At 42.3% G+C, this 25,427-nt stretch overlaps 3 protein-coding genes across 5 annotated transcripts in view; all 3 read left to right on the plus strand.

Annotated features, from left to right (window-relative positions):
• Positions 1-7,324, plus strand: part of arid3a (AT-rich interactive domain 3A) — a 41,810-nt gene extending 34,486 nt beyond the window's left edge. For both annotated transcript variants that reach the window (XM_084012462.1, XM_084012461.1), the window contains exon 9: positions 1,157-7,324. In XM_084012462.1, the coding sequence (XP_083868588.1) occupies positions 1,157-1,296 (140 nt within the window). In that variant the 3' untranslated portion in view covers positions 1,297-7,324. The remainder of the gene's footprint in view (positions 1-1,156) is intronic.
• Positions 7,325-7,758: 434 nt separating this feature from the next.
• ctdspl3 (CTD (carboxy-terminal domain, RNA polymerase II, polypeptide A) small phosphatase like 3) lies at positions 7,759-15,902 on the plus strand. Of its 2 annotated transcripts, none has more exons than XM_084011967.1 (11): positions 7,759-8,036; positions 9,615-9,732; positions 9,852-9,992; positions 11,497-11,605; positions 11,804-11,915; positions 12,376-12,462; positions 12,835-12,897; positions 13,253-13,332; positions 13,974-14,100; positions 14,456-14,551; positions 15,420-15,902. In XM_084011967.1, the coding sequence occupies exons 1-11, from the start codon at positions 7,908-7,910 to the stop codon at positions 15,483-15,485; spliced, it is 1,128 nt and encodes a 375-aa protein (XP_083868093.1). In that variant the 5' UTR covers positions 7,759-7,907; the 3' UTR covers positions 15,486-15,902. The 2 variants fall into 2 exon arrangements, with proteins under 2 accessions (XP_083868093.1, XP_083868094.1); XM_084011968.1 differs by having other exon boundaries at positions 7,930-8,060.
• Positions 15,903-16,895: 993 nt separating this feature from the next.
• LOC311014431 (uncharacterized protein) lies at positions 16,896-25,233 on the plus strand. The gene is made up of 5 exons (XM_084011050.1): positions 16,896-17,116; positions 19,711-19,995; positions 21,135-21,692; positions 22,277-22,490; positions 22,907-25,233. Exons 2-5 carry the CDS (start codon positions 19,722-19,724, stop codon positions 23,160-23,162), a joined length of 1,302 nt encoding a protein of 433 aa, XP_083867176.1. The 5' UTR covers positions 16,896-17,116; positions 19,711-19,721; the 3' UTR covers positions 23,163-25,233.
• The last annotated feature ends 194 nt before the right edge of the window (positions 25,234-25,427 follow it).

A 25,427-nucleotide genomic window follows, 5' to 3' on the forward strand; every position in this document is an offset into this window, starting at 1 on the left:
GTGACAATCAGCGACCTCCTCTACGTGGATGACCTTAACAATCAGCGACCTCCTCTACGTGGATGACCTTAACAATCAGCGACCTCCTCTACGTGGATGACGTCAAGCTGTATGCTAGGAACGAGCGTGACATCGACTCCCCGATCCACATCACCAGGATCTACAGCGGTGACATCGGGATGTCATTCCGGCAAGGTAAGTGTGTTATCCAAGAGAGGCAAGGGGATCACAGCCGAAGGGGTTGAATTACCGGAAGGCAACATAGCGGGACAGCTACAAATACCTTGGAGTCCCGCAAGCAAATGGAAACCATATAGAGGCCGCAAGACAGTCAGCCACAGCCGAATACCTACACGGAGTAAGGTAAGCCCTGAAAAGTCCGCTGAATGGTAAGAACAAGATCCGAGCCGTCAACACGTACGCACGGCCCGTCATCGGATGCAGATCCATAACCAAGCGGCTGGCATAGTGTACGGGAACATCTGTGCTGAGTTTGGGCAGGAAGTCCCGAGGTCAAAATGGAAAACGCCTCCAAAGGTGGTTGAGATTGACGAAGCTGAGATCCCGTGATAAACTGGTGACGGCTCACCAACCAGACATGGTGGTGGTGAACAGACGACAGAGGACAGCAGTCGTGTCCCAAGGGACGGCAACATCAGGAAGAAGGAACGTGAGAAGCTTGAAAAATACCGAGGGCTGAAAGAGGAGCTAGAAACGGTGTGGAGAGTGAAGGCATCATCGGTGGTAATCGGAGCACTCGGGGCTGTAACCCCCAAACTGGGACAGTGGACCCAGCAGATGCCAGGATCAACATCTGAGATCTGTGTCCAGAAGAGTCCTAGGAACAGCTTAGATAGTGAAGAGCCCTCCGGCCCCCAGGCCTCTGGTAGAGGACCCAAGCTTGAAGGAGGAAACACAAGATGGGGCGAGTGGGGATTTTTATTTTATAAATACATACCGTTTATGTATGTATGTGTGGTACATGTATGCAGACAGAGCCGAGCTAGCCTTTTCTCTCCGTTTCCAGCATTTATGGTGAGCTAATTTAACCCGCTGTATCTCGGTTATTCCCTTGTTTTCAAATGGACATGAAATTAAACCAACATACTTTGTATTCTATCCTTAATCTTGGTTTCTCGTGTCCTTTCCCGCCCAGGCGTTCTTTTTGCTCAGGCAGCAGCAGGGTCTGGTGCGGTCGGATCGTCCATCTCCAACAAGACGGTCAGCAGTCGCCTCGCTCCACAGCAGCAGCAACAGAGCACACCTACCTCAACCTCCAGCAACCCGTTGTCTTAACAAAACCCCTGCCTTTCCCTTTTATTTTATTTTTTATTACCATGCTAAGTAAAGCCAAAAATCAACCTCATTTTCTACATAATCTATGCCAAAAAGAGAAGAACCATAAACTGTACAGAGACACAAACTGAAACTCGGATCACTTGAAGTACACTATCTCAGGTTTTCTCTCACCAACTCAACTCTTTTGTTCTTAATAGCCAAAATTATTTCGGAAAAAAAAAAAAGAAGAAAATAGACATCTCAACTGAGAGCCAGTATATGCTAAACAAATATGTATGCACAACCTGTGAATTATTTATTTCTGCATAAATGTACAGATTATCGGAGAACAAAAGAGAAGGTAATAACTAGGAAGGGTAATGCACTGTTTACACACACAAACACAGCTACTGATTGACAGCCATGTTTTATCCTCTAGGGGAGAGATTTAATTTTATCTTTTCTTGTCATTATTATTCTCTTTACTGTGTGTTATCATTTAAACCTTTAACAATCCTCCCACTGCAGGAAAAAAAATATATATTTAGAATTCTATAAAAAAAAAAAAGAAGAAAAGAAAATATGAATAACGTCTATTTTTAATCAGAGAAGCTTTATATGTTGTTTTTCGTCAGGGCATATAACAATGTACCGTTGTGACCTCATTTTATTCACATGGCAGCCATTTTGGATCTCTTGTTGGAAGAGCCTGGTGCAGCTGTGCGCTCCCCGTTGTGTACCGTCACACACATCGTATCAGTGAAATGTGGTTGGATCGCAATCTGTACCAATATCGGTTCACTTTTTCACACATTTCATCCATTATCGATCGCTACCGAACCCTCAGTGACAGCTAATTACCCACGTAGCTGACCAATTCAAGCAGTGGTGGTTCTTCTTCCTAAGACAACTCTTCAACGTGGATCTGAAGTCTTCTCCTGCATGTTGACATGAGGCCAGTTCAATGTATATCTGTGCCAATCTTGCAGGTAGATTGTCAGTGTTCAAAATGGCTGTTTTATTAGAGGATGGTCAGTTGTGTCGGTAGGAAAATGAACTAAAGCCTTTCTTGAGGCTGAGTTTCTTCCTCTCTCCTCGCTGCACCTCGACACGCCGGCCTTTCCGAGGCTCCGCGGCCGCTGGGGGGTTCAGATTGTATGCATTGATACACATTTTCGATTGTCCTCAGGTGTCTGTCTGCTCATCGCTTTGTACAATATCTTGACAGAGAAATGCTTTTCAATATCCTTCTGTGTGGAAAAAAATCCATTTTTTTTCTAACTTGGCCTTCCACTGGAGTGATTGTCTTCGGGTCAGATGCATATTTATAGATAACAGCCCTTCAGCAATCAGGAGTGAGGCAGGGAAACTGATTTCCTGTCTTAAATTCACGTGGGTTGTGGATCCACTAAATCGTTGTCATTGTGGAGACGCTCACATGGACAATCGGGTGTCAGGAGACGTTATCTGAGCTTCGGAAGGAACTTAAAGACAGTTATTTCAGCTCATATCTGACCTTTTGTTGTTGTTTTTGTATTATACATTACAGATGCTTTTATTTTTTGTTTCAGCTTTGTGTTTTGCATGACTTAGTGCTTCTCCTGATCCAAGTGCTTCTTATCCTGCGCTGTGACGAGGACCGGGTCTCCTTGAGTCAAGGATGTAACAGAGAATGTCTTGTGATCCTCTGACTGTTTTTAGATGTAGATTAATTGGGGCTTGTGACAATGTGATCTCAGAGGTAATTATAGCTGCGGCTGAGCGCTGGTGACTCGCTGCTGTTAGATGTATAAAAGGTTTAATCGGCCACGGCGGAGACGCCGTGTCGTTCGTGTGTTGTTGTGTTTCTGCATTTTGAAGTAGATCAGATTCAGCTTTTTGAACTTTAACCTGTGTTACCTCTCTGGACTGTTAAAGATTGTTACCCCCCCTACCCCCGACCCCCAACCCGACACAAAGCAGCCTCATTCCTACTGATGTTAGGAAGTAAATCAGGCTTTGTATGTGGGTTCTGTTCTAAGGCCTTAACACAGCATGAGATGACCAGAGAGCCAGCAGTACCTCCGTCTAATCACTTTTTACTGTTCCAGTCAAATATCACCAGATGGCTGTCGTGGCTTTGATTCTGGACTAACCTCTCGGTGGGAAATCACCACCAGCTGCTACGCAAACACTGGTCAGTTTTGAATAGTATCCCTTTATACTTGGACAGCCAACAGCATACAATCATTAAGTCTGCTTGAAGTGTCCGGCCTCACTTGTTTTGCCACTTCCAAGAAAAGAAAAATGGAGCTTTAGTTTCTGTCAGAGACAGAATCTCATTGGTTGAGTTAAATTTCAATGAAGCAAAAACTACAGTGTTTCCATAGTAACGAAAGATCAATTCTGGTCGCAATATTTAAAAGAGCTTTAAATACAAATGATTATGTATTTTAGTTGAGAAACGGCTAGTGAAACCTGTTTGTAATTCATTCACTAACCTGCTTATTTATTACTTCAGCAAGCAGCTGACTCCCAGTTTAATGCATGGCAACATGCGCCACCTACAGGCCAGAAAAGTCACAGCAGCAGCAGCAGTCGACTTGTAGATGTCACCACACACACGCAGTGAGGGCCACTGCTACACTTTTACATCTTCATAGTGGAAAAACACGCACACACACTGTACACAGGAGCGAGGTAAAGGGCGCTTTAAATATGTTAATAATAATAATAATGGCGCTCTGGCTAACCTTCTAAGTTTCTTTCATTAACCTTGAGCTTTCTCACACACTCGTAGACATTTTAGAAGTTTATATGACAACGACACAACGCCAAATACAACTTTGTGAAGTGTGATGCAGAAACTTTGTTGAGCTGCAACTGATATAACTGTGTTGACCTAAAGGTGGCGCCGGTTGCTGCTGCTGTCCTGGTTCTATACCACAACCATTTTGCCTTTTACAATGTGAATGGCGTCCACGTCATCTTGATATAGTCTGATTCAGCGGATGATTGGTTATTGATCAGGTTGTTTAGACTTGTTACAGAGGAAAATGTAGTTACAGCAGTTTTGTTTCTACCCGTTTTTTTTTTTTAGTTCTTATGAATTCCCCATGCTGTTTTTTCCCTTCCAAAAACACATTTAATGTTATCATAATTTCTTTGGTAGAGTATGATGTCAGATTCTGGTCTTAACTCAGTTTTTACCAAATATGTAGTTACTGTGTTTTGCCTTGAAGGGCACACTTGTCTCCACACTCATGGTGGTATAAACTTGCTTTGCTAACTTATAGGTATATAGTCTTTCTCCCTGATTCCTCTGTGAAAGCAACTTAAAAAATGACACATACAGAAAGCCCGGCGTGTCTCCCTGCATGAGTAGCAGATGTCACTGCTGACAATCAAATATAGACATACAGGGGGAGGGCTGCCGGAGAAAGCAAAATTCAATCAATACTGATCTAAATGATCAACATCGCTTTTTTAGTTTTGACCCTGTGACCTTTTGGCCCCTGGGGCAACATTCATGCACCTGCCCCCTTCAGTGGATCCATGTTTATCGTATACATCTATCGAGCGGCTCTGTGAGATATTTGCATTTGAACAGTGGAGGTACTGCAGCTCTCTAGCGCTGTCTCTCTCTCAGTATGTGCATGGCAGCATCTTCAGGGAAGGTTTTGAATTTGCGTGGTAACAATCAGACGTTATGACAATGCCGTATACCTCCAAACACATCCCCTCAACCACAACCGAGCCTCGCTTCTACCTCAAGAGCTAATTAAAGTTTGAGCAGATAGCTTTGCTTCTGCCACAACGAGCAAACCTCATCAAAATGTTGCTGATGCTGGTTCGTAAAGACTTTGACTATGAAAGAGCTTTGTTATTACCACAGACAATCAGATACCACCTTCGGTTATGCAAGGGGAGCCAGAGATGTCGTTGAGGTTCAATCCAAGCTTCCAGGTCTTTACAAAGAGCTCCCCTCAGTGGAGGGGTTTTATATGACGCACAATCAGTTCAGAGATCCCTGAATGGAGACGAAAACAGGTCTCGGCAAAGATTCAAATGTCCTTCAGTCTGAACGTTTACTGCAAACAAGTGAGCTCCTTTCCTTCCATTGTCTCCCGAATCTTTATTAAAGTGACAAAGCCTCACCGTGGGACACTAAAATGCTCCACTGAAACCAGACTCAAACTCTGTAAGAGGCATTCACTGACCGAATTCATTTCCTCATTAAAAACAGTCAATAACCAAACATCCTGCCTTGCTTGGTTCTCTAGAGATGTGGTCAGGCAGCTTCCTCATTATTGGGGGATTCATTGGAGCAGTTCAGCTGTGAAAACTGTGTGAAACCAGAGTTTTCAGGGTTTTGGTTCAGACGTGTATTTTTATTTTTTTTACTCACCGAATGCTACCATCTGCTTTTCATGTGTCTGCAGCCTTTTTGTTTTCATTGTGAGATTACACTTCCCGTCTGCAGTTCTTGGCTTTATTTGAACAAAATGTCTACATTACTCCTGTGTGGTAATGCAGTTTTAAAGATCTGGTTGGTTTGAAAAGTCTGCTTGTTCGGTGCATTCATGTTCTGTTGTACGGATCGGAAAACAAATCAGCCGGACTCATTTTCATCACATTCGTAATGCTTTTTTTTTTTTTTTTTTGGATTTCCCGACGCGAAAGGTGGCAAATGTATTGCTCTTCAGGGGCTGATCCCTAATCAGCACAATCCCTCTGAGTCCGTTGTGGTTTGCTTGCTCACTCTATGTTAGAACTTTCAAACGTTGCTGCTTTTATTCCCACCAGAGCCGTAGCTAAAAGAAAAACCTCTTGAAACTATACTAGATCCAGAGTGTCTTGCGTGGAAAAAAGGCTCTGACTCCTGTTCACATGTTGCAGACATGGACATTCTGCTGGACCATTTACGGGTTTTTGGTGAATGTGGGGTTTCGGGGCTTTTGACTGAACTTCCCCCGCTGACTTTCCTCCACCAGGGGGACTGTGGACACGGAAAATGAGAAATAACAAGATGCCTTCTGCTGTGACAATTGTTGTATGAATTAACCTGTATTACAAAGATTCATTAAATATAAAATTTCTGAAATATGGCTTTTTAGGGCTATGAATTATATCATGTTCATGTTGTTTTTTGTTCTTGTTTTGTTCTGCTTTATTTCTTTTTTGGATATGTTGTAGCAACCCCAGCACACAGAGATTACATTTAGAGCAGATTTATTAATATAGCGATCATGATGATTAATGTGATTATTTGACGGAAGCATGTGATGTGCTTGTGGGCTTCATATGCCTTCAAGTTATCTTCAGAACTGAAACAAGGATCTTGTCACTTACAACTTCTCAGGAAAATCTACCTCTACCTCGAGTTTAATGCATTTAACCGAGTTACAGTTACAGTTACACATAGAGGGTATGAGAGAGGTCGCCAGGGTCTGAAATTTACTCCAATATTCCAGTATATGTTAGTACTTAAGATGAATTACAATCGTGTGTGATTGTATTGAAAACAAGTATTGTTTTGTATTTATATTATTATCTTGACTGGAAACCAATAAAAAGTACTCTCAGCTGATATTTTGATCGCCCTGGTTGGTGACTGAGAGGTTTATTTTGGACTCTGGGGTATCTTTCTCCATCTCTGTATTTCTCCCTCTCTCTCTCTGTGTGTTACAGGTTCGTAACACTTCTGCTGTTTGGTTTATTTGAGCATCAACAACAGGGAACCTCCAGCTCAACGGCTAACTTCTACTTAGTACTACAACAAGTACTGCTTCTAGTACCACTGTTAGTGCTGTGAGTCGTTTTTCAGTCTGTTCTATTAATGTGTGCTTATTCCTCCTTTTTCTATGAATGATAACATTTTTAATAAGTGGGATTTCTCCCGGTAGCCACGGTAACAGTGAAGTGGCAACGGGTAATGCAACTGTTTCTGTTTTCTTTGTTTTTTGAAGGGCGTAAGAGCTATTCTTGCCTATTTACTCAATACGTGTTTGTGTGAATACTTTTATTTTGAATCTGAAATTAATAAAATATCACCTTTCTTTAATGTCACTAGAGTTTTGGATGTTTTTTTTTATATATATACGAAGCCAATGTATATGAGATACATTCCTTCTTTTTTAATGGGTTATCTTAACCAATGTGTTCATTATGTACTCACCAAAAATAATTTAAAGCTCCACATCAGCTGCTGAGCAAATGCTGTTAGTTAACATGGCTAATGTTATACAGCCTCTAATGCATAATTTTGAATTTAATTTGACTGTGAATCCAGAAGTCTCGTGTTTACAACAAATTGTGTCTAAACGAGGTTTCTGTATTAATCTGGATGCACCGTCGCTCATTCATAATCTTCACCCGCAACGTGACTCGCCTATCACGTTGACGCTGGAGCTTTCTGAAGCACCGCCCAATAACAGTGTCCGCGGTGGGTGAACCTATCGTACCCCGGCAGATTTAAACCGTTCCAGAAGACGCCGAGTGAGCGGGGCGGAGCTACACGGCCTCCGCTGAAGCTGGTGGTACGAGGAGAAGAGGAAAAGAAGAAGAAGCGTCGGCCTCAAAGCAAGCAGCTACACCAGAGGTGGACTTTATGTGTCGATGTTGTTACAGGGCCGATTTTAAGAAGCGAAATGAGACTCAGGTCTCAGAAAACCGTGACGCCTTGCTCGGAGACGCCGAGGAGCAAATGCCGACGGTCCAACAAAGCGACGCCGAGCCGAGCTGCTTTATCTGGGACTGAAAGCCCCCTGCAGACCAAGGTAATCCACCTCCTGCTGTGATTAGTTTCAGTAGCGTTGTAATAGTCTCACAGATGTCAGTGGTACCATTAAACACCGTGTAAATGGCCAGATATAGGAGCCTTGGTAACGTTAGCCTAGCGGTTTCGCTATTCTGATTCTGACGGGATTTAGTCGGACGTTGGCTAATGTTGCTAGCTAACATCGCTAGCTAACGTCCTGATAACAACAGTAGACGGCATTGCTAACGTTAGCTAGCCGTTGTCTTGAACTAGCATCTGCCCAATGGATGGCATTTCATCTCTACTATGTTGACTAACCACTCGTATTGTCTCTTTCGTCATATAGTGTTATGTTAGCTAACGTACCCTGCCTTTACGCTAAATGTTACGCTATTTAGCTAATGTACAGCCCAACAATACATCCAACCCCCTTAATTAACACAACTGTTTAATTCAACTGCTTTGGATTGCGATTGATCCAACTTAATGACCAATTTACAGTTTCTCATTATTCGTGTTTTTTTTTAAATATAATAATAAAACGATATCTTTTTTGAACTTTTGCTACTCGTGTGTGTATAGGTCTTGTCCCATTACTATGTTTATAGGTTATTTATTTTATAGGCTCCCTATTTATGAGCAAGTACTTTATCTTTATTTCTATCTCTTATGGGCCAATTGCAGCTGTACAATTTCCTGTGGGATTAAAAACTACTAAGATGAACCAAATTTGATCACTATAAGTTAGACTTTTATTGTGCTTTAGGCAGCGATCCACTCTTACTCAACTTGAACTCATCGGGTGTATATGCCACTTTTTTAGCTTATTTTAATGGTGTTTTCATCTGCTTCAGACAACATTGTTAACATCAAGAGAAGCACAATGCAGAGAACAAATCAATACAGTCCTATTCAACACACAACTGCATCTTTCAATGGATGCCAGGACATGTAGACATTGCCAGTCTGCCGAGTCTTCCATTGTGATGCCTTTACAGCTGTGCAGCTCTCTGGTGTGGTGTCTGATGGGGGATTGGTGCTGCAGCAGAGGATCAAACAGGCCGGTTGCATGTGAGCGGGTCGGTAGATGTAGGTCATCAGGATACAGACATGCAGACTGTTTACACACAGGACTCCAGCAACGTCTGCTTGCTCTCTGGACTCATTTTGTTTAGGACTCCAATGTAGGCGTTTCCTTGCAACTGTTGCTGAATTTAAAAAGAAGAATGCAAACACATCATATGGTGCAGGACTGAGGCACAGTGTCTGTTGAAGTGGTCATCGCCAAAACGATAGCAGATTGTGATGTGATCTTGCAATACATGGGAATCAATATTATTTTTACTGTGCATTTATTGGTAGTTACAGTACCTTGTTGGCAATTGAAGTTACTGCAAACATTTCAACTCTGAAAGTTTTGTCACAGTTAGCCTTTTTGTCTTTTTGTGTCTTTTCACATTTGTATAATGGCATGATCACATAGTATTCATGTTTGTCTGATTCAAGCTTTATGTACAATGAATCAAACAATAACTTTGTGTTTGCACAAATTATTGGTGAATGAAGCCCAGTGACTTCTTAACTTCATACTGTGTAGGATGAAGAGACCCCGGATAATGACTCCCACCAAACGGATGATGAAATTCCCACAATGACGAGGCGGCTCCGTGGTCGGCCAAGGAAGAGGGCCATCGCTGTCGACGACAGAGAAACGGGTATGTTTTTCGCAGCTTCTGGTTGTTCTCAGATATTTAATTTTCCATAATGTGAATTCCATACTCTGTCCACTGCTCATGTTTTGAGTTTTCTAACTCATCATCTTCTTGTGGTCTAGATCTGGCTTTCAAGACTCCAATCAGGTCCATCATGCACCAAGAGCGCGTACTGTCAGAAATCGACCCAGCATCTCCTCGCAATACAACAGCCAGAAACATCTACTCGCCCATTGTGCGTTTCCTCACACCCACCAAAGAGAGTGAGTACAGCTACTGTCACTGCAATTCTCTATTCTATGTTAGGGTTGTAGCAACTCTACTTCTATGAATGCAAGACCTCAAAAAGTCGTCAACAACCCCTCCTCATACTTTAATTTTGTGTTGTGGGACTGTAAAAATGTCCTCGTTGCTATCACTGCTTTACATGCACTTGGGGAGATGCATATTCTTTTCCCCCATTTGAAAATATTGAGTCCATTGAACCGTTTAGCAGCCATTAATCTCCGTGTCCAGGTATAATTCAGATCCAACATGGGTCATTGCTATTCCCTTCTGAAAAAGTCAGAAACGGTTACTGTAAATGTTTTTTGTTTTTTTTAAGAGTCTCACTGTTTTTGTTTGTGTATTATGTGAGAGGCTCATGTTGAAGAGAAATAACCTTTGTATACTAAACTGGGATTTCGTTCTGCTGTAGTATTTTCTTTCACAATATTAAAGTCCCAGTTGGCAACATTTTTTGATCATATTCACTGAAGCCTGAAAGGTTTTAGAAAAAAAAAACACGCCTCTACATGACAGCGCCCGGATCATCCTGTCCACCTGAGGGGTATTCCACCAAACTCGCTAATTAAAGCGGCGCTTACCTGGTTAAGCCTGGTTAGAACTAACGCCAACTTCCACTTGCGGCTAAACCCGTTCCATTAACGCATTTCAGCCGCGCCTTGTTGAGGCTAATTCAAGCCAGGTTAAAGTTGTCTTGTGTTACGCCGTTCAGAACCGTGAATGTCGAATCATCGAGAAAATGGCAGAAAAGACCAGAGCAAAAATTATTGATGGAACTGTACGAGGAGTACAAACCCATCATAACCAATAAAGGGAATACTGTAGTGATAAATAAAAATCCAGAGGCTGCTTGGGCAAGAATTGCCGAGCGATTAAAAACGGAAGTACCGTTAAGAGTAACATGTTCTAATATAACACTGACAAAGAGTTCTTGAACGTGAGGATAGTGTAGAGGTAACGTGCCGGCTTTGCATGCGGCCGGCCACGGTTCAATTCCCGACTATGGAAGTTTATGAAACTTATTTCTTTGGCTGGATCTCTCTCTCTGTCTCTGTCTCTGTCTCTGTCTCTCTCTCTCTCTCTCTCTCTCTCTCTCTCTCCTTAGATAGGCCTAGTAAATGCATCTACATTGACCAACTCATTTATCTCAACAATTCAATGAACACATTCAATGAATCTATTAATGAACTCACCTAAAAGGAATTTATGTGGCTGAAAAGTGCATGCAGCAATGCCTTTGTCATTGGGATCTATAACATGCTATTAATAACATCTTTATGTCTATCATGTTTTTGCAAGTTATATTTGGGTTCTGGAAAGTACTTCAGAGCTTCCCTTCATTAAAACAACAATAATAGTAGTAGTTCATCAAATAGGACACGTTTGCTGCAAGTATTAAGAGTTCCTGGTTTCTCAGAGATGAACAGAATCGTCTTGCTTACAGTTGGTTCATTTTGGTTGATTTTTTTTGTTTGTCTCCAGATGCAAAGCGTTCTGGAAACAGCGTGTTGATGAGCCCAGAACAAGGGGTGTTTGGTTTTGGCTCTGAGGATCTCCTAGCTGGCGAAGAGGAGGATGACATCTTCAATCCGTACGTATAAACGCTCTTTCAGATCTATCTTTAACGTATATTAATATAGTGGTTATTTCTGCTGTGATTGAGGAACCATTGTTGGTGTCTACATGGAGGTAAGCCCCCTCTCTCCAGCACGTCGAGTACAACTGATGCAAATAAACACAAATGATCCCAAGCTCAAGCACAGCATAAGAGCATTATTTTCTTTTGCAGTTTCACGTTCATCAAGAACATGCCATCGCAATCCCAGTATTCCCGGCCCCAACTCAAAGACATTCCCCCCAAGACCAGGAGCACCCCGGAGGCCACGCTGGTGGTTGACCTGGTGAGTTGAATCCTCTGGAGCTTTCTGCTCTCATACATAGGCACAACAAGTTACATACATGAAGAGCTAGCATAGCACTTCTTAGCTCAAAGTCCACTTATTGTCTTTTTACTGATCTTCTCTTTCTGAGAAGGTATCCATCATTGTGATGAAGTACTTTGTGAGAACCTACATTTCTGTAGAAATGATCAAGACTGTGTTGATGTAAATGTAGGCCAAAGATGGAGAGAACACACAAAGTCTCAACCAGCATTTACATTTACAAGAAATTTAAGAATTGTGGCTTGCTAAGCTAAACAGACTCTTTATTTTAGCTTGTAATAGTTCACTATGAGCCGAGCTAGCACGCTAGACATTTCAGACAGAGGATATGGAAATATGTTTTTCTACAGGATTGCATGTTTATGCTTGTTGGACACGTGTGTTGATTTCTAACTAACGTGGATCCACGTCGTTCCAGGAGGAGACCCTGATGTTCAGCTCTCTGAATGTGATGGAGGAAGTGGAGCACACCTTTCACGTAGCTTTCCAGGACCATCAATACAAGGTGACCACTCAGTCTTTTAAATCTGAGGCACACTGAGCAGATCATCCCAGAGAAAAGAGCGAAAGGGTGATGGACAGTCAATGAGGGATGGCAGGAGATGTGAGGAAATCTAGTCTTAATGTGGAGAAATACCACAACTAATAACACACTGTTGGGACATATTGGCTAGTAATCATCATCCTCATCATGAGGTCTCTTATTTTATCAATAATCAGAGATTTAAAAGGTGATTTACCATGTTGAGACCATTAACATTCAACTCTTTCTGTTCAGTGCTTCAGTGAAGTGTAAGAAAAGACCAGATTAAGTGATTAAAATGTATAAAGTTGTTAATTAATTCTGTCATCCTCTCTGCTCTGTTGTCATCAACAGGTGTACATGATTCTACGACCACACGTCAAAGAGTTTCTGCAGTCCATGGCAAAAATCTATGAGGTAAGAATTTGAGTTGATATACTTATAAAATGAAATTGTCTGGTCGTTCATTTGTGTAATCAGCTCTAGACAAGCCTCTATAGTCTGTTTGTTTTTAGGAAATCAGGTAATGTTTTATTCTGCAAGACAAGAACTTGATACTAGTATTGTAGGCTTGTCTGACGCCTGTCTGTCATACTTTCCCCTTTTTATTTCAATGTATTTAATCTGAACCCGTTTCCCTTCACTTTTATTTTAAATCTTATTTTTCTTTGTATATGCAAATAGATAAAAACTACATGACATTTTCATTGATGCCTGCTGAGACCTGCTTTGTGTGGAATAGATTCCAGCTGCTGTTTGTGTTCTGTTCCAGCTGTTTGTTTACACATGTGCAAAGAAGGAGTACACGGAGAAGATACTGGACATATTGGACCCTCAGAGAAAGCTGTTTCGGTACGTCGGCGCAAAATCACTTCCACTTGTGTTTTATGAACGTTTTGCTCGACCGAAGAGACCGGCACGCAGGTGGCTTTATCAGAACCAGCCAACAAGTGTTAGCCTGCTGCTGATCCATCTGTGGCCATGACACCGACTTCTGGACGCCGCTCTGTTCTCGTTTAACAGTGTGAGGCATCTAGCACATTGTTTAGCTGTCGGGCCCATTTTACTGTTTTTGTACACTCGCAGCTTGCACCGCGTCATTTTGGCTGCAGCAGGCAGCTGTTTCCTGTGAAAAAGGCTCTAAAAGCCCGCTGTACACAACCTGCCCAGCAGCAGATGAACAGTCCATTTATTGGACTTGCATTCATCAGATAAACAGAAACACAGCGCCAAATGAAATATAATGTATCTCTCTTACTGATAATTTAACAAGTTTGCCGTATCAACGTGGGTGATGATAATGAAAATGTTGTCTGCACAACTTGTTTCTGTTGCCCTCAAGTGGCCAAAAAAAAAACAATCAGTTACTGCAGATTTATGAAGTTGACGTGCGTGGCAGAGCGGATGCCGCTGCACACATCCCACTACTGACACACTTGGCCCACAGAAACGGGTGCAAACTGATTTTAACACGTCGACGACTTCTCTTGTAGACATCGTCTGTACCAGGACGACTGTGCCTGCGTCCTCGGCCACTATATCAAAGATCTCAGCATCCTCGGGAGGGATCTCGCCAAGACGGTTGTCCTGGACAACGCACCCCACACATACCCTTACCATGTAAGCACTGTGATGTTTGACTGCCAGTTTAACATCTCATACTGTGTCATTTTCTGGTCATATTTTACAGTTTTGTTATCATCAGCCAATCCCATGAAAAGACTAAATTTAAGTGTTTGTCTATCTCTGAGTAAATCCCAGATGTTCTTTCTGAAGACGCGATCTTTAAGGAATTGGACACATATATATATATTTTTTGTTGAAAATTTTGAATTTCATCAAACTCCTCCTTTTTTAAAAAAAAAATATCGTCTAAATTATTATTATTTTTTTTAGAGATTCCTACATATTGGTCCTCTGACGGTGGTATCATCTTGCAATTGCCATTTAATATACCCTTTTTGGTGTTTTGCAGCTGATGAACACTATTCCCATCAAAAGCTGGTCTGGAGAGTCAAATGACCGAGAACTCCAGAAGCTCGTCCCCTACCTTGAGAAAATGTCTGCAGCGGTAAGTCTTTCCTTTTATCAGCGTTTATGATTATCACACTTGGGCATCAGATTGTAGATTTCTGTGCCTGTCTTTTTTTTTTATATATATATATATATAAACACAATCATTTGAAGTTGCCAAAGTTATACTGCGTTCACACCAAATGCAAAGCAAATTTTGCCTCGTGTCAAACTCACAGGAGTTTGACCACCGGACTTGTTGTGTTTATTCACGCCACTCACACTGGACACACCGGAGAGGAGCTCTGTTTCAACAATCATGGCTGGAATAACCACTACTGCTGCTTTGTGCATGTTGTGGAAGCCCGAGGTGCTCAGTGTGTTAAATACAGGTTTCGTACATATCAGTGTTAACTGAACCACTTGCCTTCAGCCACAGCGAGTCATCGTGTCTTATTGCCACGGCAACCACTGGCCTCATGTCACATTACATAAAAACACGGCTTACAGATTGTTACAATGGCAACAATCGCCACAATCGAGCGCTGCAGCTCCAACCGACGGACCAACTGATTGAATCAATAACATAAACATAATACTTGTAGCTCCACAAAGCTAATTTTGAGAGAAGTTGGAATTAATATCGGAAGAGAAAAAGATGCATCCCTGAAATCTACTGACGTATCAAAAGTATTTGTAGGGTTAAAGAACAGTCCATTTAAATGTAGACGTGTTGAACTGTAACGTCCTTTCATGACTGTTCATTTGCAGTGTAAACCAGATTGTTCTTGTATATACATTTTATTCTCATAGTCGTTATCAGTGCCTCCTGTTCAGGAACAGCCGGTTATCGGCAGCAGCACCTGCCAGCTTTCCTCCCCTGGTTTCATCGTTCACTTAGAATATCTCCCGTTGTGTTTTTTCAGGAGGATTTTCGGGAGGCGCTTAAGAAGAGGAAGGACCACTTCCACAGGCTGCTGTCGGAGGACTGACAGGACTCACCCTCCCTCCTAGTCTTCTACTACTTTATGTGACTTTCACGGCTCGTGTTTGCTTTCTTTATGCTTTGGCCAAAAGCAGAATCCAGTAAGAACTAGTTGACCTGTTTGGCGGACCTGTTCTCCTCTTTCCTCCCTGATGACGTTTAAAGACGGCACATTGGTATTTCAAACATGCCGCTGGTCTTCCGTCACCAAAACCCTGTTTATCCAAGACCAGTCCCACGGGGCAATAAACTGCCGCCCAACGTTTGTGTATATTTACAAGACAAAACTTTGAAATGTGACGTTTATAGTCACAATACTTTTTTTATTTATTGATTAAATTGCTAATCAACTGCTAATATCTGTATATTTTAGATATGTTCTTTTGTATGCAGTGAAATAACCTGTAATAAATGGGAAAAGAGACTTCTGTCAGTCATATTTGCTTTACTTTCAGCATATTGTGTATAATCTGGTTCAGTAATACTAGATGTGTGTATGAATATGTCGGGTGTCTCACGGAGGAAGATGTTAAAGTAAACGGCTATGAATATTGCCAGTGAGGTAACGGTGATGAAATCATATTACCTTGTCATCCTATCACTAATGAAATGATATTCCTCAAGTCAGAAACTGTATTTGTTGTTTTCTGGACGTCTCTGGGTTTCCAGCTCACTCTCTGTTTCTAAAGTACAACTTCTAGTTATTTTATTTCCATAAAAAAAAAAAAATTAAATGCTGTTCCTACTGCTGAGCAAATAAAACCCACTACTTCCTGTGCAGCAGGAAAGAGCCTGCCGGTTTAAAAGAGCAAATGGAAAAGATGTGTGAAATAGGTGGATCACGTTCAGATGTAGATGACAGTTTAATTTATGAATAGAGAAATACGATCGTCATATTAAACTTGCATATGTCAGACTGAGATCTTAAGCTGATCGAAAACAGACATCTCTGACATATTTTATAAAAAAAAATAGCCTCAGACAAAAAAGTTTAGTTTGTTGATGAGGGACCTTTTCAATTAAATCAGAAAATTGAACCACTTAAGTTTTAGACGTATAACAAAGAACAGCTCTAACAAATATTTGTGTTAAACTATATAGGTCATCATAGGAATAAACTACATTATATTATTATATATTATATTATTATCCATTCATTAATATTTAATCGATGCTGAAGAAAACAATAGTAACAGATGTTAATGTATTTCACGGCGTATTAAAACCAGTAAAAGGACCTGTGTGGTCGTCCTGTGTGGGTGTCGGAGGAGTGCTGAGGTTTAGTCTGAGTCTAAATGTTTACTCTCCCGTTTAGTTCAACTCGTGTTTGTGATGGATGTGATTGTTAATGTTGAATTTGGAGGTAAACTGAGAGAAAGTGCCTCCTCCTCCTCCTCCTCCTCCGGCTGTATTTGCTCCATATAGTGTTCGACATGGTACCCAGAGAAAAAGTATTTAGTGGGCGGAGGGAAATCCTAGTATTTTGTCCGTCCTGAAATTTGATTCAGAAGTTCAGGATCCTGGAAGACAAAAAGCAAACGGAGGGGGAGGGAAGAAAGGCAGAGAAGGACGGAGAGGGGTTTTTTTTTTACTGCGAGAAGAGTAAACTCACCAAATACTCTGCGACCTCCGACGAAAGTAAGTGCATTTTTACGCGGCATGTTTCTAATTGAGTGAAATGAATTCACGTTTGTGTCTGAAATCTGAGCCCTAACTGTTGTAAATTGCCGCTGAATGGCTGCATGATATAAGGTTTCAGCGCTGCTATGTGAGAAGGACTTGTGTGTCCTTTACGCGCACATTCATGCGGCCGCGTTTGATCTATTTATCACCAAATTAGGCATTTCCTGCGGCCACTTCACCAAACCGCACGAGACCAGACGTTGCCTTCTTTATGGGAGAGGAATTGTAAAGAAAAAAAAACTGTAAAAAAAGAAAAAAAGTAATGATTGCTCGGCAGAGGTATAAAGAATAAACGTTCAGCGTCTCCACATCCGCGCTAACTCTCATCATAACCACCGATATGTATTCCCAATCTGCGCTCTATAAAAGGTAAAGACCCGCATTTGTTTGAAGACTCATCCCAGCCGCAGATCTGCGTGCGATTCTGCGCCACGGTTGGATGTGCGCCAAAAAACAGCCAGAAGAAAACGCTCCAAACTCAATCTGCAGATGTTCACGAAAAAGCTCCGAAACTCAACATGCGGTCGAAATAACGGCGGACCGACGCGCGCGTGACGATGATGATGATGATGATTGGCGCGTGATTTTACAGTCGATGGACAGACGCTTTTGTAGAAATCGTCGTTCTAGACGTATATTTGTTTATATATTGCAGCCTAAAACTAGCCAATACTGGTCAAATGAGTATCCGATCAAAGCAGCAATAGGCCTTTAAAATACTGCGTATAACAAGTAAAAGTACTCATTATGTAGTATTAATATATTCTATCACTTTCATGTCGTACTTGGTCGAGATTACTCATTTTAACCAGGCTGATCAACAGTGCATCCTAGTTTATGAACTGATCACGTGTTTATTCATCTGGAAAGTGTACAGCTGTTAAATAAATCCAGAGGAGTAAGAAATAAAATACATAAAAGTACCTCATAACTTAAGTACTTGAGTAAATGTACTTAGCTACTTTCCTCTCCTGATGTATATTTCTTGATCAAATGTAATTTGAGATGTTTTTCCTATAGGAAATCACAATATTTTTTGTGTTTACCCTGATGGTGATATTAAGGCTGGGTTGTGTTATTTCTGATCATCCTATCAGCTGTTATAGTGGTTTTCAAGACCCCACAAAGAGCCCCAAGAAGAATCTGAGAGGTCATCAGGCGATTAAAAGGATCTAGAATACTATATATATATATTATTTGATCCCACTTTCATTCCATTTGGCCAATAAATATCCTCAAAATTAGAAATTAAATATTGGATACATTCACTTCTTCAGGCCTCTATATGAAATATAAGTGAAATACTGAACACTTTGACCCTTAATACCCTTAAAATCCTGGAAGACAAAACTCCCAACCACATGACCACACTGAACTCTGAGATAATGGGTCACACAACCAAAAAGGTTGGGCAGCACTGTGGTAAAATATTCGTATGCACATTCATAGCAAAGGTTATAGAAATACCAGTGGAGAGAATCAACGAAATGTGTCCACAGCATCAAGTACCGAAACCAGTCTGACCAGTATCTAAAGAGTGTTCCGGTAACAGGTAACATGTATACCTTCAGCCCACATTGAATACAGGCAAAGCTTTTTATTCAGCACTGATTCTTTTATCTGTTTGATTTTGTACAAGAAATAGTTCAACAATCTGGAAAATATCCAAATTTCTTGCTAAAAGTAAGAAGATCTTCTCATAGAAATCTTGGAAATCGAATACATTTCCTGAAATCTCAAACAAAACCTTTTTAACAGTCACTCATGTTTCTAACCAGTCAAATGTAAGTGTATTCAATCTAAACATGCTGGAACGAGCCGTGTTTTTCATCGTCTGGTGTGTTTCGTGTGCTTTGGCAACATTGTTGCTGACACTTTCAGGTCAATATAGACTCTTTGAATTGGAAGTTGTAAACTCTCCTCAGGTTGTTGAAACCTCCGGCTTGAAAAAGAAAATACAGGTGACATGACCTCAGTGTCCCATAGTGTGGCGGTCTGTTCTTATATTGAGACGTTAATCAGGCCTATTTCATGTTTGCACATGAGTTTATTTATTGTGAAAAAGATGCAAGGAAACTAAAAATGAGTTACCTTGCAGGGGAAGATAAACTCTAACTCCATGTCAGTACTGGTGATTGTACAACCACAGGCATCAACACTGATTTCCTTTTACCCCCCCCCCCCCCCCCCCCCAAAAAGTCCCTTTCCTCACATGGTCAGCTTGACATCACTCCACATAAGGTCACAGTAAATGTGGCCTTTGTTGATAAAAGTGATCAACTGAATACTTAAATAGGAAACAACAGGTACAAAGGAGGCCTTTTTTTGTTAAACAGAAGGGTCCAGAGTTTTTTTTAAAAGAAAAAGTGCCACCAGATGCTTGAAAGAACGTGACTAGTTACTCTATTCAATACAAAGTAAGGACTGTGTCGTGATTTGGCCTCTTGGAGGAGGATGGAGGTGGTTTCGCTGCCCTCTGTGTCCCTGGTTTGGAGTTTTTAAACAGACTTTTGCTCTGTTTTTTGTCTGGACTTACTTGCTCCTCTCAGGCTGTGTGACTATGAGCACCTCGGGGCTTCAGGCCACTAACCGGCAGAATGTGAAGGAGCTCGACAGCATGAAGGAGTCCATCAGTGACATCATCAACCAGCTCCAGGACATCGACCCGACCAGGCTCTCCTTCTCTCCTTTCCTGGACCTCGACACTCAAATCTCCTTGGCGCCGGTGTCGGACAGTCCCGAGTCCTCTGTGGAGGAGCTGCACTCCTCCTCCCACTCCGTCTCTGACTCCCAGCGCTCCATTGAACCGCCACCGGCGACCAATCAGCCAAGGGGTGAGTTATTACTGTTGTTTTCTTACTGTCTGTCTGACAGAGCCGCAGGATTTGAAGAGGCCTAGGCAGATTAGCAAAATCTGAGGTCGAGTATGAGTCCAGACTGAATCCAAAGTGAGTTGAGACATGGCTGATGAAAGCGGAGCGGCAGTTCACAACCAGTGCACATATAAAGGGAGTGTTTGATGGATGGGCCGATGTTTAAATCCACCTCTGGACTAAGTCAACATACGAGGCATGAAGAAAACAACGTTATTATTATTTAATAATATGAAAACTATTAATATATTCAATATATATCCAGTTAAACACTGGAAGGTGGGGAAAAAACATATTTTTGAATGTGTTGAATCAGTAATAAGTGGAGTCCAGTACTTTACCTGTAGAATTGTCTCCCTGTCTATGAAGAGAAATGGCTTTGTTTCATTTTTATAATGTGAGATAATGAAGAACAGTTTAACACGATATGAAGCTGGATTATCAACCGGCCAGATCCCCAGAGACCCCAAATGCTTGTCGGGGTCCAGACCATTGAATCCGCATTGATCCAGATCATTGAATCCGCCCATTGCTTGAGTTCAAGTTGGCTGATTTGTAGGCATTGTGACACGAAACAGCGGTTTGGTTTGGTTCTAGTTGGTTTCTAGTGATGGGTTCGGAAAATCAAATAAATCTATTAAGTCTGACTGAAGATGGAAACTGGCAACCCAAATGTCCTAATTTTACTGTCAATTATTTGGGGTATTTGAATAATTGCCAATTTCATCAAAGAATTTGCACGACTGAAATGATTTTCAAGTAAAGTGCATCATGACCTTATCTTTTTTTGTTTTAAGGACTGTAGCCATGTCCATTAATATTTAATTCACGTGGTAAATATTCCTGAATTTCTTCATGTTTAAAAAAAAAAAGGATCACACACTAATTGACAAAAAGAAAGGTTTGGGGGTGGGGGGTCAATAGGGGCCCAACAGCATTTGTTTGTGGCCTCAGGGCCTCCTAATAAGTTAATCCAGCCGTGCCCACCCCTCCAAAATGTTACATGAGACCCAGGGAATGATTGATTAGTGTCTGCAGTTGATTGATTGCTTGATCTCAGCATCTGGACTGTGTGTTAAAATGTGCTCTGGTTTGAACAGGCTCTGCTCCGTGCCACCAGCAGCCCGGCGACGACCTCCCCGAGGTGCCACGAGCTGATCAAACAGAGGAGGGAGAGCTGGAGCAAACACTTTCCAGTCCCATCATCGCCGTGCACAATCTGGACGCCGCCACGGAAAACTGCATCGGCTTTCCAACCCCAGCCTCTCAGGGAGACATTCCCAATGGCACAGACACACCGAGATGGAGCCCAGAATCCACCAATCTGGACTGCAGCGTGGACGAGGGTCGGCCTCTGATAGGCCCTCCGCCAGAGAGCGTGGAGCTGACTGTGTGGAGCTCTGAGGGGCGGGGAGAGACTTGCGAGGCCGCAGAGGAGGCTTCGGATCGAGGACAATGCTGCTGCCAATGTAAATGCTGTCGGAGCGGCCGGGTCCCCGCTTTCCTTTCGGTCCTGGCCTCTCTGCTGTGCGCAGCCGGGATCCTCTATGCACTCTATTTCTACGTCCCCATTAAACCCCCCGACTGCTCCAGCATCTCCAGCCGCGTTGTCTTCGCCTTGTGCTGCTGCGTGGTGGCAGCGGTCCCCATCCTGCTCGGTACGCTCCAAACACCTGCACACTGACATTGAAAAACAGCCACGTGAGCGCCACAAACGAGAGATAAAGATTAAGAGAGGCTTGGGTTCGTCTGGCCGCCTCGTCTCGGAATGTTTCAATGTCTCCCGTCCCCTTTAATTTCATGCGCTCTCGACCTCAGTGCAGCAGACGTCTCCCCGGGCCTCTGTAGAGAAGCATAATTTCCTTCTCCTGCACATAGCTTTAAATGGAAACTACAATAAGAGGTTGGCTGCATCTCTGCGTCTCCCCGGCTGTGGCCTAATTGTTTCAGAATATTTGAATCGCTTTCCAACCCGGGTGACCCGAAACGAGGTGGCAGGTGGCAAAAACATCCGAACCCAAGCCCTGTCCAGACCATTTCCCTCTCACCTCCTTGTCAAGCTGGTGGCAGCGAGGAGTATTTGCATGTCGGCCCTTCTGCTGGCCGTTGCTGTATTCAAATGAAGATATTATAATGACAAAGTAGGCTGTCGGAGGAGATCCAGGGCAGCTAAAAATTGTTTGTGGAAAGATGGCCATGATTCAGGATGCTTTACTGACTTATTGCTCTTCGTTCCTCGCAGCGATGCTCACGGGTGCAGCGTGCCAGTTCTGCACAGGCTCCTTCAGTCTGCAGGAGTCGTTTCCCAGGAGACGGGCGGTGCAGCAGCTGTTTGTCACGGCGTCCTCGAATCAGCTACTCCTCTACGTCCTCAATCTCGTCGTCATGGCCGCTTTGCTGCCTCAGGACCAGCTGAAACTGGTGCCGATGCTGGTCGCCGTGTTCATCTTTGGGAGGTGAGGCTGGAATGTGGACCGCAGGGAAACTGATCCAGGATTTTTTTATTCTGGTTTAAGAAAACGTCTCCTTCATGATCGAACATGGATGACATCAAGTCACGATAAAGAGAGCGTGGGAAGCTAAATGCTAACACATCTAACATACTGACATTTACCAGCTTAGTTTAGCATGTTTGCATTAGACTGATGAGAATGTCATTAGTTACTTTTTGGTTCATAACCTGGAGATGAGAAAGTAATTATTCATCCTTACAGGGACACGAACCAAATTGAACTGTCATTTCTCTCCAAACCACAATAGTTAGATTTACTTTTAATGGACATTGTTGTGTTGGTAAGATTGCTCTATGAAACACTGTCGGGGAGGTGGTGAAGTTTCTCTGATTTTGTGCTTGTGTTGAATCCCTCCCCAGGCTCGTTTACTGGGTCACCCTCAACACGTGCAGCTCCTGGCGAGGCTTCGGCTCTGGCCTGACCGTCTTCCCGCTGCTCGCCATGGTGGCTCTCAATCTGTTCCTAATGTACACCCTGTATCTCAACCAGCCGCTTTTTGTCTCCCAGGACATCCTCTATAATCAGGTCACCCCCTCTCCCTGGTCAGGGGAGACATCACAGAGCCCGAGTGGCAAACCAGACATCCTCCCCACAGACATCCTGGACGCTCAGTGAGGAGGCGAGCTGCGCTTTCTTCTTTCTGAGGAGGAGATCTTTCCCCAAAAATAGGCCATTCCTGTGGTCTGCAGTTCAGCACAGCAACACACGCCGCCACTATAACCTCCACGTCTGTGACAGCTTAGCTTGTATTTTTGCTCCTCCTATACAGGACATTTTTATGTGGATTTATGCTTATTATCTGAAATGCAAGAGTTCTTTCCCTGCTAGTGGCTGGAGGACGCCTTTCAACAATGCTGTAGTCTTAAAACATTTGTCCTTTTAAGCTATTCCAACGCCTATATTTAATATGTTGAACTCTTAAGTACTTCAAAAGCTCTGCTATATATATATATATGGCCGATTCTGGTTTGACCTTAAAAACCACAAGCAAAGCAACTGCAGTTGTCAGACTCAATTATTATTTTTAACTTGCCCAAAAAAGTTTGTATATGAAGACGGAATAAAAGTAATTTGTAAAAACGACTTTTTTAAGATGTATTTGTAATCTTTTCCAGAGAGTTTTCAGTTCCCCTCGCTGACTGTGACCAGTTAAACTGAGCAGCTATTCCTGGAGAAACTGCAGTTTGTGTTTTCGGAGCTGGGACTGTCATTACGTGATAACATGCTCTCGATGTTCTCTGGTCGCTCTCCATCTCCGCCCTGCTGGCATCCTCGCTGCTGCTGCTGATGCTGCTGCTGCAGCTTGCTCGGTTTGTGGCGCAAAATTGAGGCCAAATCAAAAACAGGATGCTGACGACGGCTGCACTTACTTCTTTTGACCACTTAGTCAACAGGAGGATTAAAGGGCTTTCCAAATTACTCTAATTAAAGGCAATTCATGTGACATATGTGAGCCTCGAATGCCAGACGAAGGTCCACGACTGAAAACGCTGCTGACAGTCGTCTCTCTTTCATGTGATTTATGTTTTCCTATTCACTGCTTTTTACCAGTTCAAGTTTGAACATGGTCATATTTGTACATCTGTAATTTAATATAATTATTCCTGTCTTTCTTTATTGGTATCTCTCTTTGCCTAATGTGCAACTTCTTACAGTGGAATTCAACTTAAACTTCAGCAGCATTCAAATTACGAAGCTAATATCAAATGTAACTTTTTTATTCGAGGAGGGAATTAATTTGGACAGAAGGGTCTGGAGTGGTGACAAAAAGGTACAGAAAATACATAAAGTAAAACAATAAAGACAGACTCCATAAAAGAAATGGTTCTGGATTAATACTCACTCTCCTCACACATTAAACAGCCTGGCAGGTATGATGGAGGGGTATATTTTTGATCATATTACACAATCTTCCTTAAAATATTCCACAAAATTACATTTCCATGACAACTGGACCAACTCCATCTGCTGTGCAAGTTTTGTTTTTTTTCTCCTCCGAGGTAATTTGAGCTCTACACTAAATGATTCATCAAAAAACGAATTGATGAATCGATGCTCTGTTGGCTGCGTCGCCGGGCTGCTTTGCCTGTGATGCTGTTTTGCCACAGCCTTGTGGAATTTAGGATTTGTCATTTTAAATCCAGCAAAAGACGGCCGAACTTCACTTCACAGATTCATCAGCTCTCTTCACCTGGAAGCTGCTCAGTAAAAACCCCCAGTCTGCTGCTGACAGCCACTGGGCAGCTCATGCCTCGTGCTCCAACACACAGCCACAGTCACAGTGACAGGTAGAGGGTTTACGAGGGTCTGACATGCCAGGTGTGTTGTGATACTGATACGTGTAACCAAATAAATGTGTTTGTTATGACGACACACAGCATGAATGCAGCTCAGCCAGTAGAGCCAGGCCACCGCTCCAAAGTCGATTATCTGGGTCAGACAAAAACTCAAGTCATAACCTCTAAAGTGAAAATACAAAACCAGCTCTTTTCAAGACTACTGAATTGATAACATGTGTTGTGCTCCAAAACGTCTGTAAGAATGATTTTAGATGGATTTCCCTGACAGAGAACAAAACGGTCCTTTCTTAAATAAGACAAATATATGATGTATCCTCATGCCGTAGTTTGGTGGAAGCGATTTTTATTCTGTATTCAAATATTATGTGTCGCATGCTTTGAAGAGGCTAATATTGGTTCTAAAATAAATTAAATGAAAACAGGCTGTTTTATTTTTTTATATTTTCTATAAAGTCATTAATCCAGATTCCCTGCTGTCAAACGTCCAGCCACATTGTGCATATCTGCACAACACAAACACACACACACACACACACACACACACACACACACACACACACACACACACACACACACACAC

This window comes from Eutrigla gurnardus (assembly GCF_963514095.1).
Source record: "Eutrigla gurnardus genome assembly, chromosome: 6".
NCBI classification, from domain to species: Eukaryota; Metazoa; Chordata; class Actinopteri; order Perciformes; family Triglidae; genus Eutrigla; species Eutrigla gurnardus.

Excerpts from the sequence above, each read along its gene's own strand:
- LOC311014431 (XM_084011050.1), top strand. The coding sequence starts at position 19,722 with ATGAGCACCTCGGGGCTTCAGGCCACTAACCGGCAGAATGTGAAGGAG. Across the intron at positions 19,996-21,134 it reads GGCGACCAATCAGCCAAGGG|GCTCTGCTCCGTGCCACCAG; the intron begins GTGAGTTATTAC and ends TGGTTTGAACAG. Across the intron at positions 21,693-22,276 it reads AGCGGTCCCCATCCTGCTCG|CGATGCTCACGGGTGCAGCG; the intron begins GTACGCTCCAAA and ends CGTTCCTCGCAG.
- ctdspl3 (XM_084011967.1), top strand. The coding sequence starts at position 7,908 with ATGAGACTCAGGTCTCAGAAAACCGTGACGCCTTGCTCGGAGACGCCG. Across the intron at positions 13,333-13,973 it reads CCTCAGAGAAAGCTGTTTCG|ACATCGTCTGTACCAGGACG; the intron begins GTACGTCGGCGC and ends CTTCTCTTGTAG. Across the intron at positions 14,552-15,419 it reads TTGAGAAAATGTCTGCAGCG|GAGGATTTTCGGGAGGCGCT; the intron begins GTAAGTCTTTCC and ends GTGTTTTTTCAG.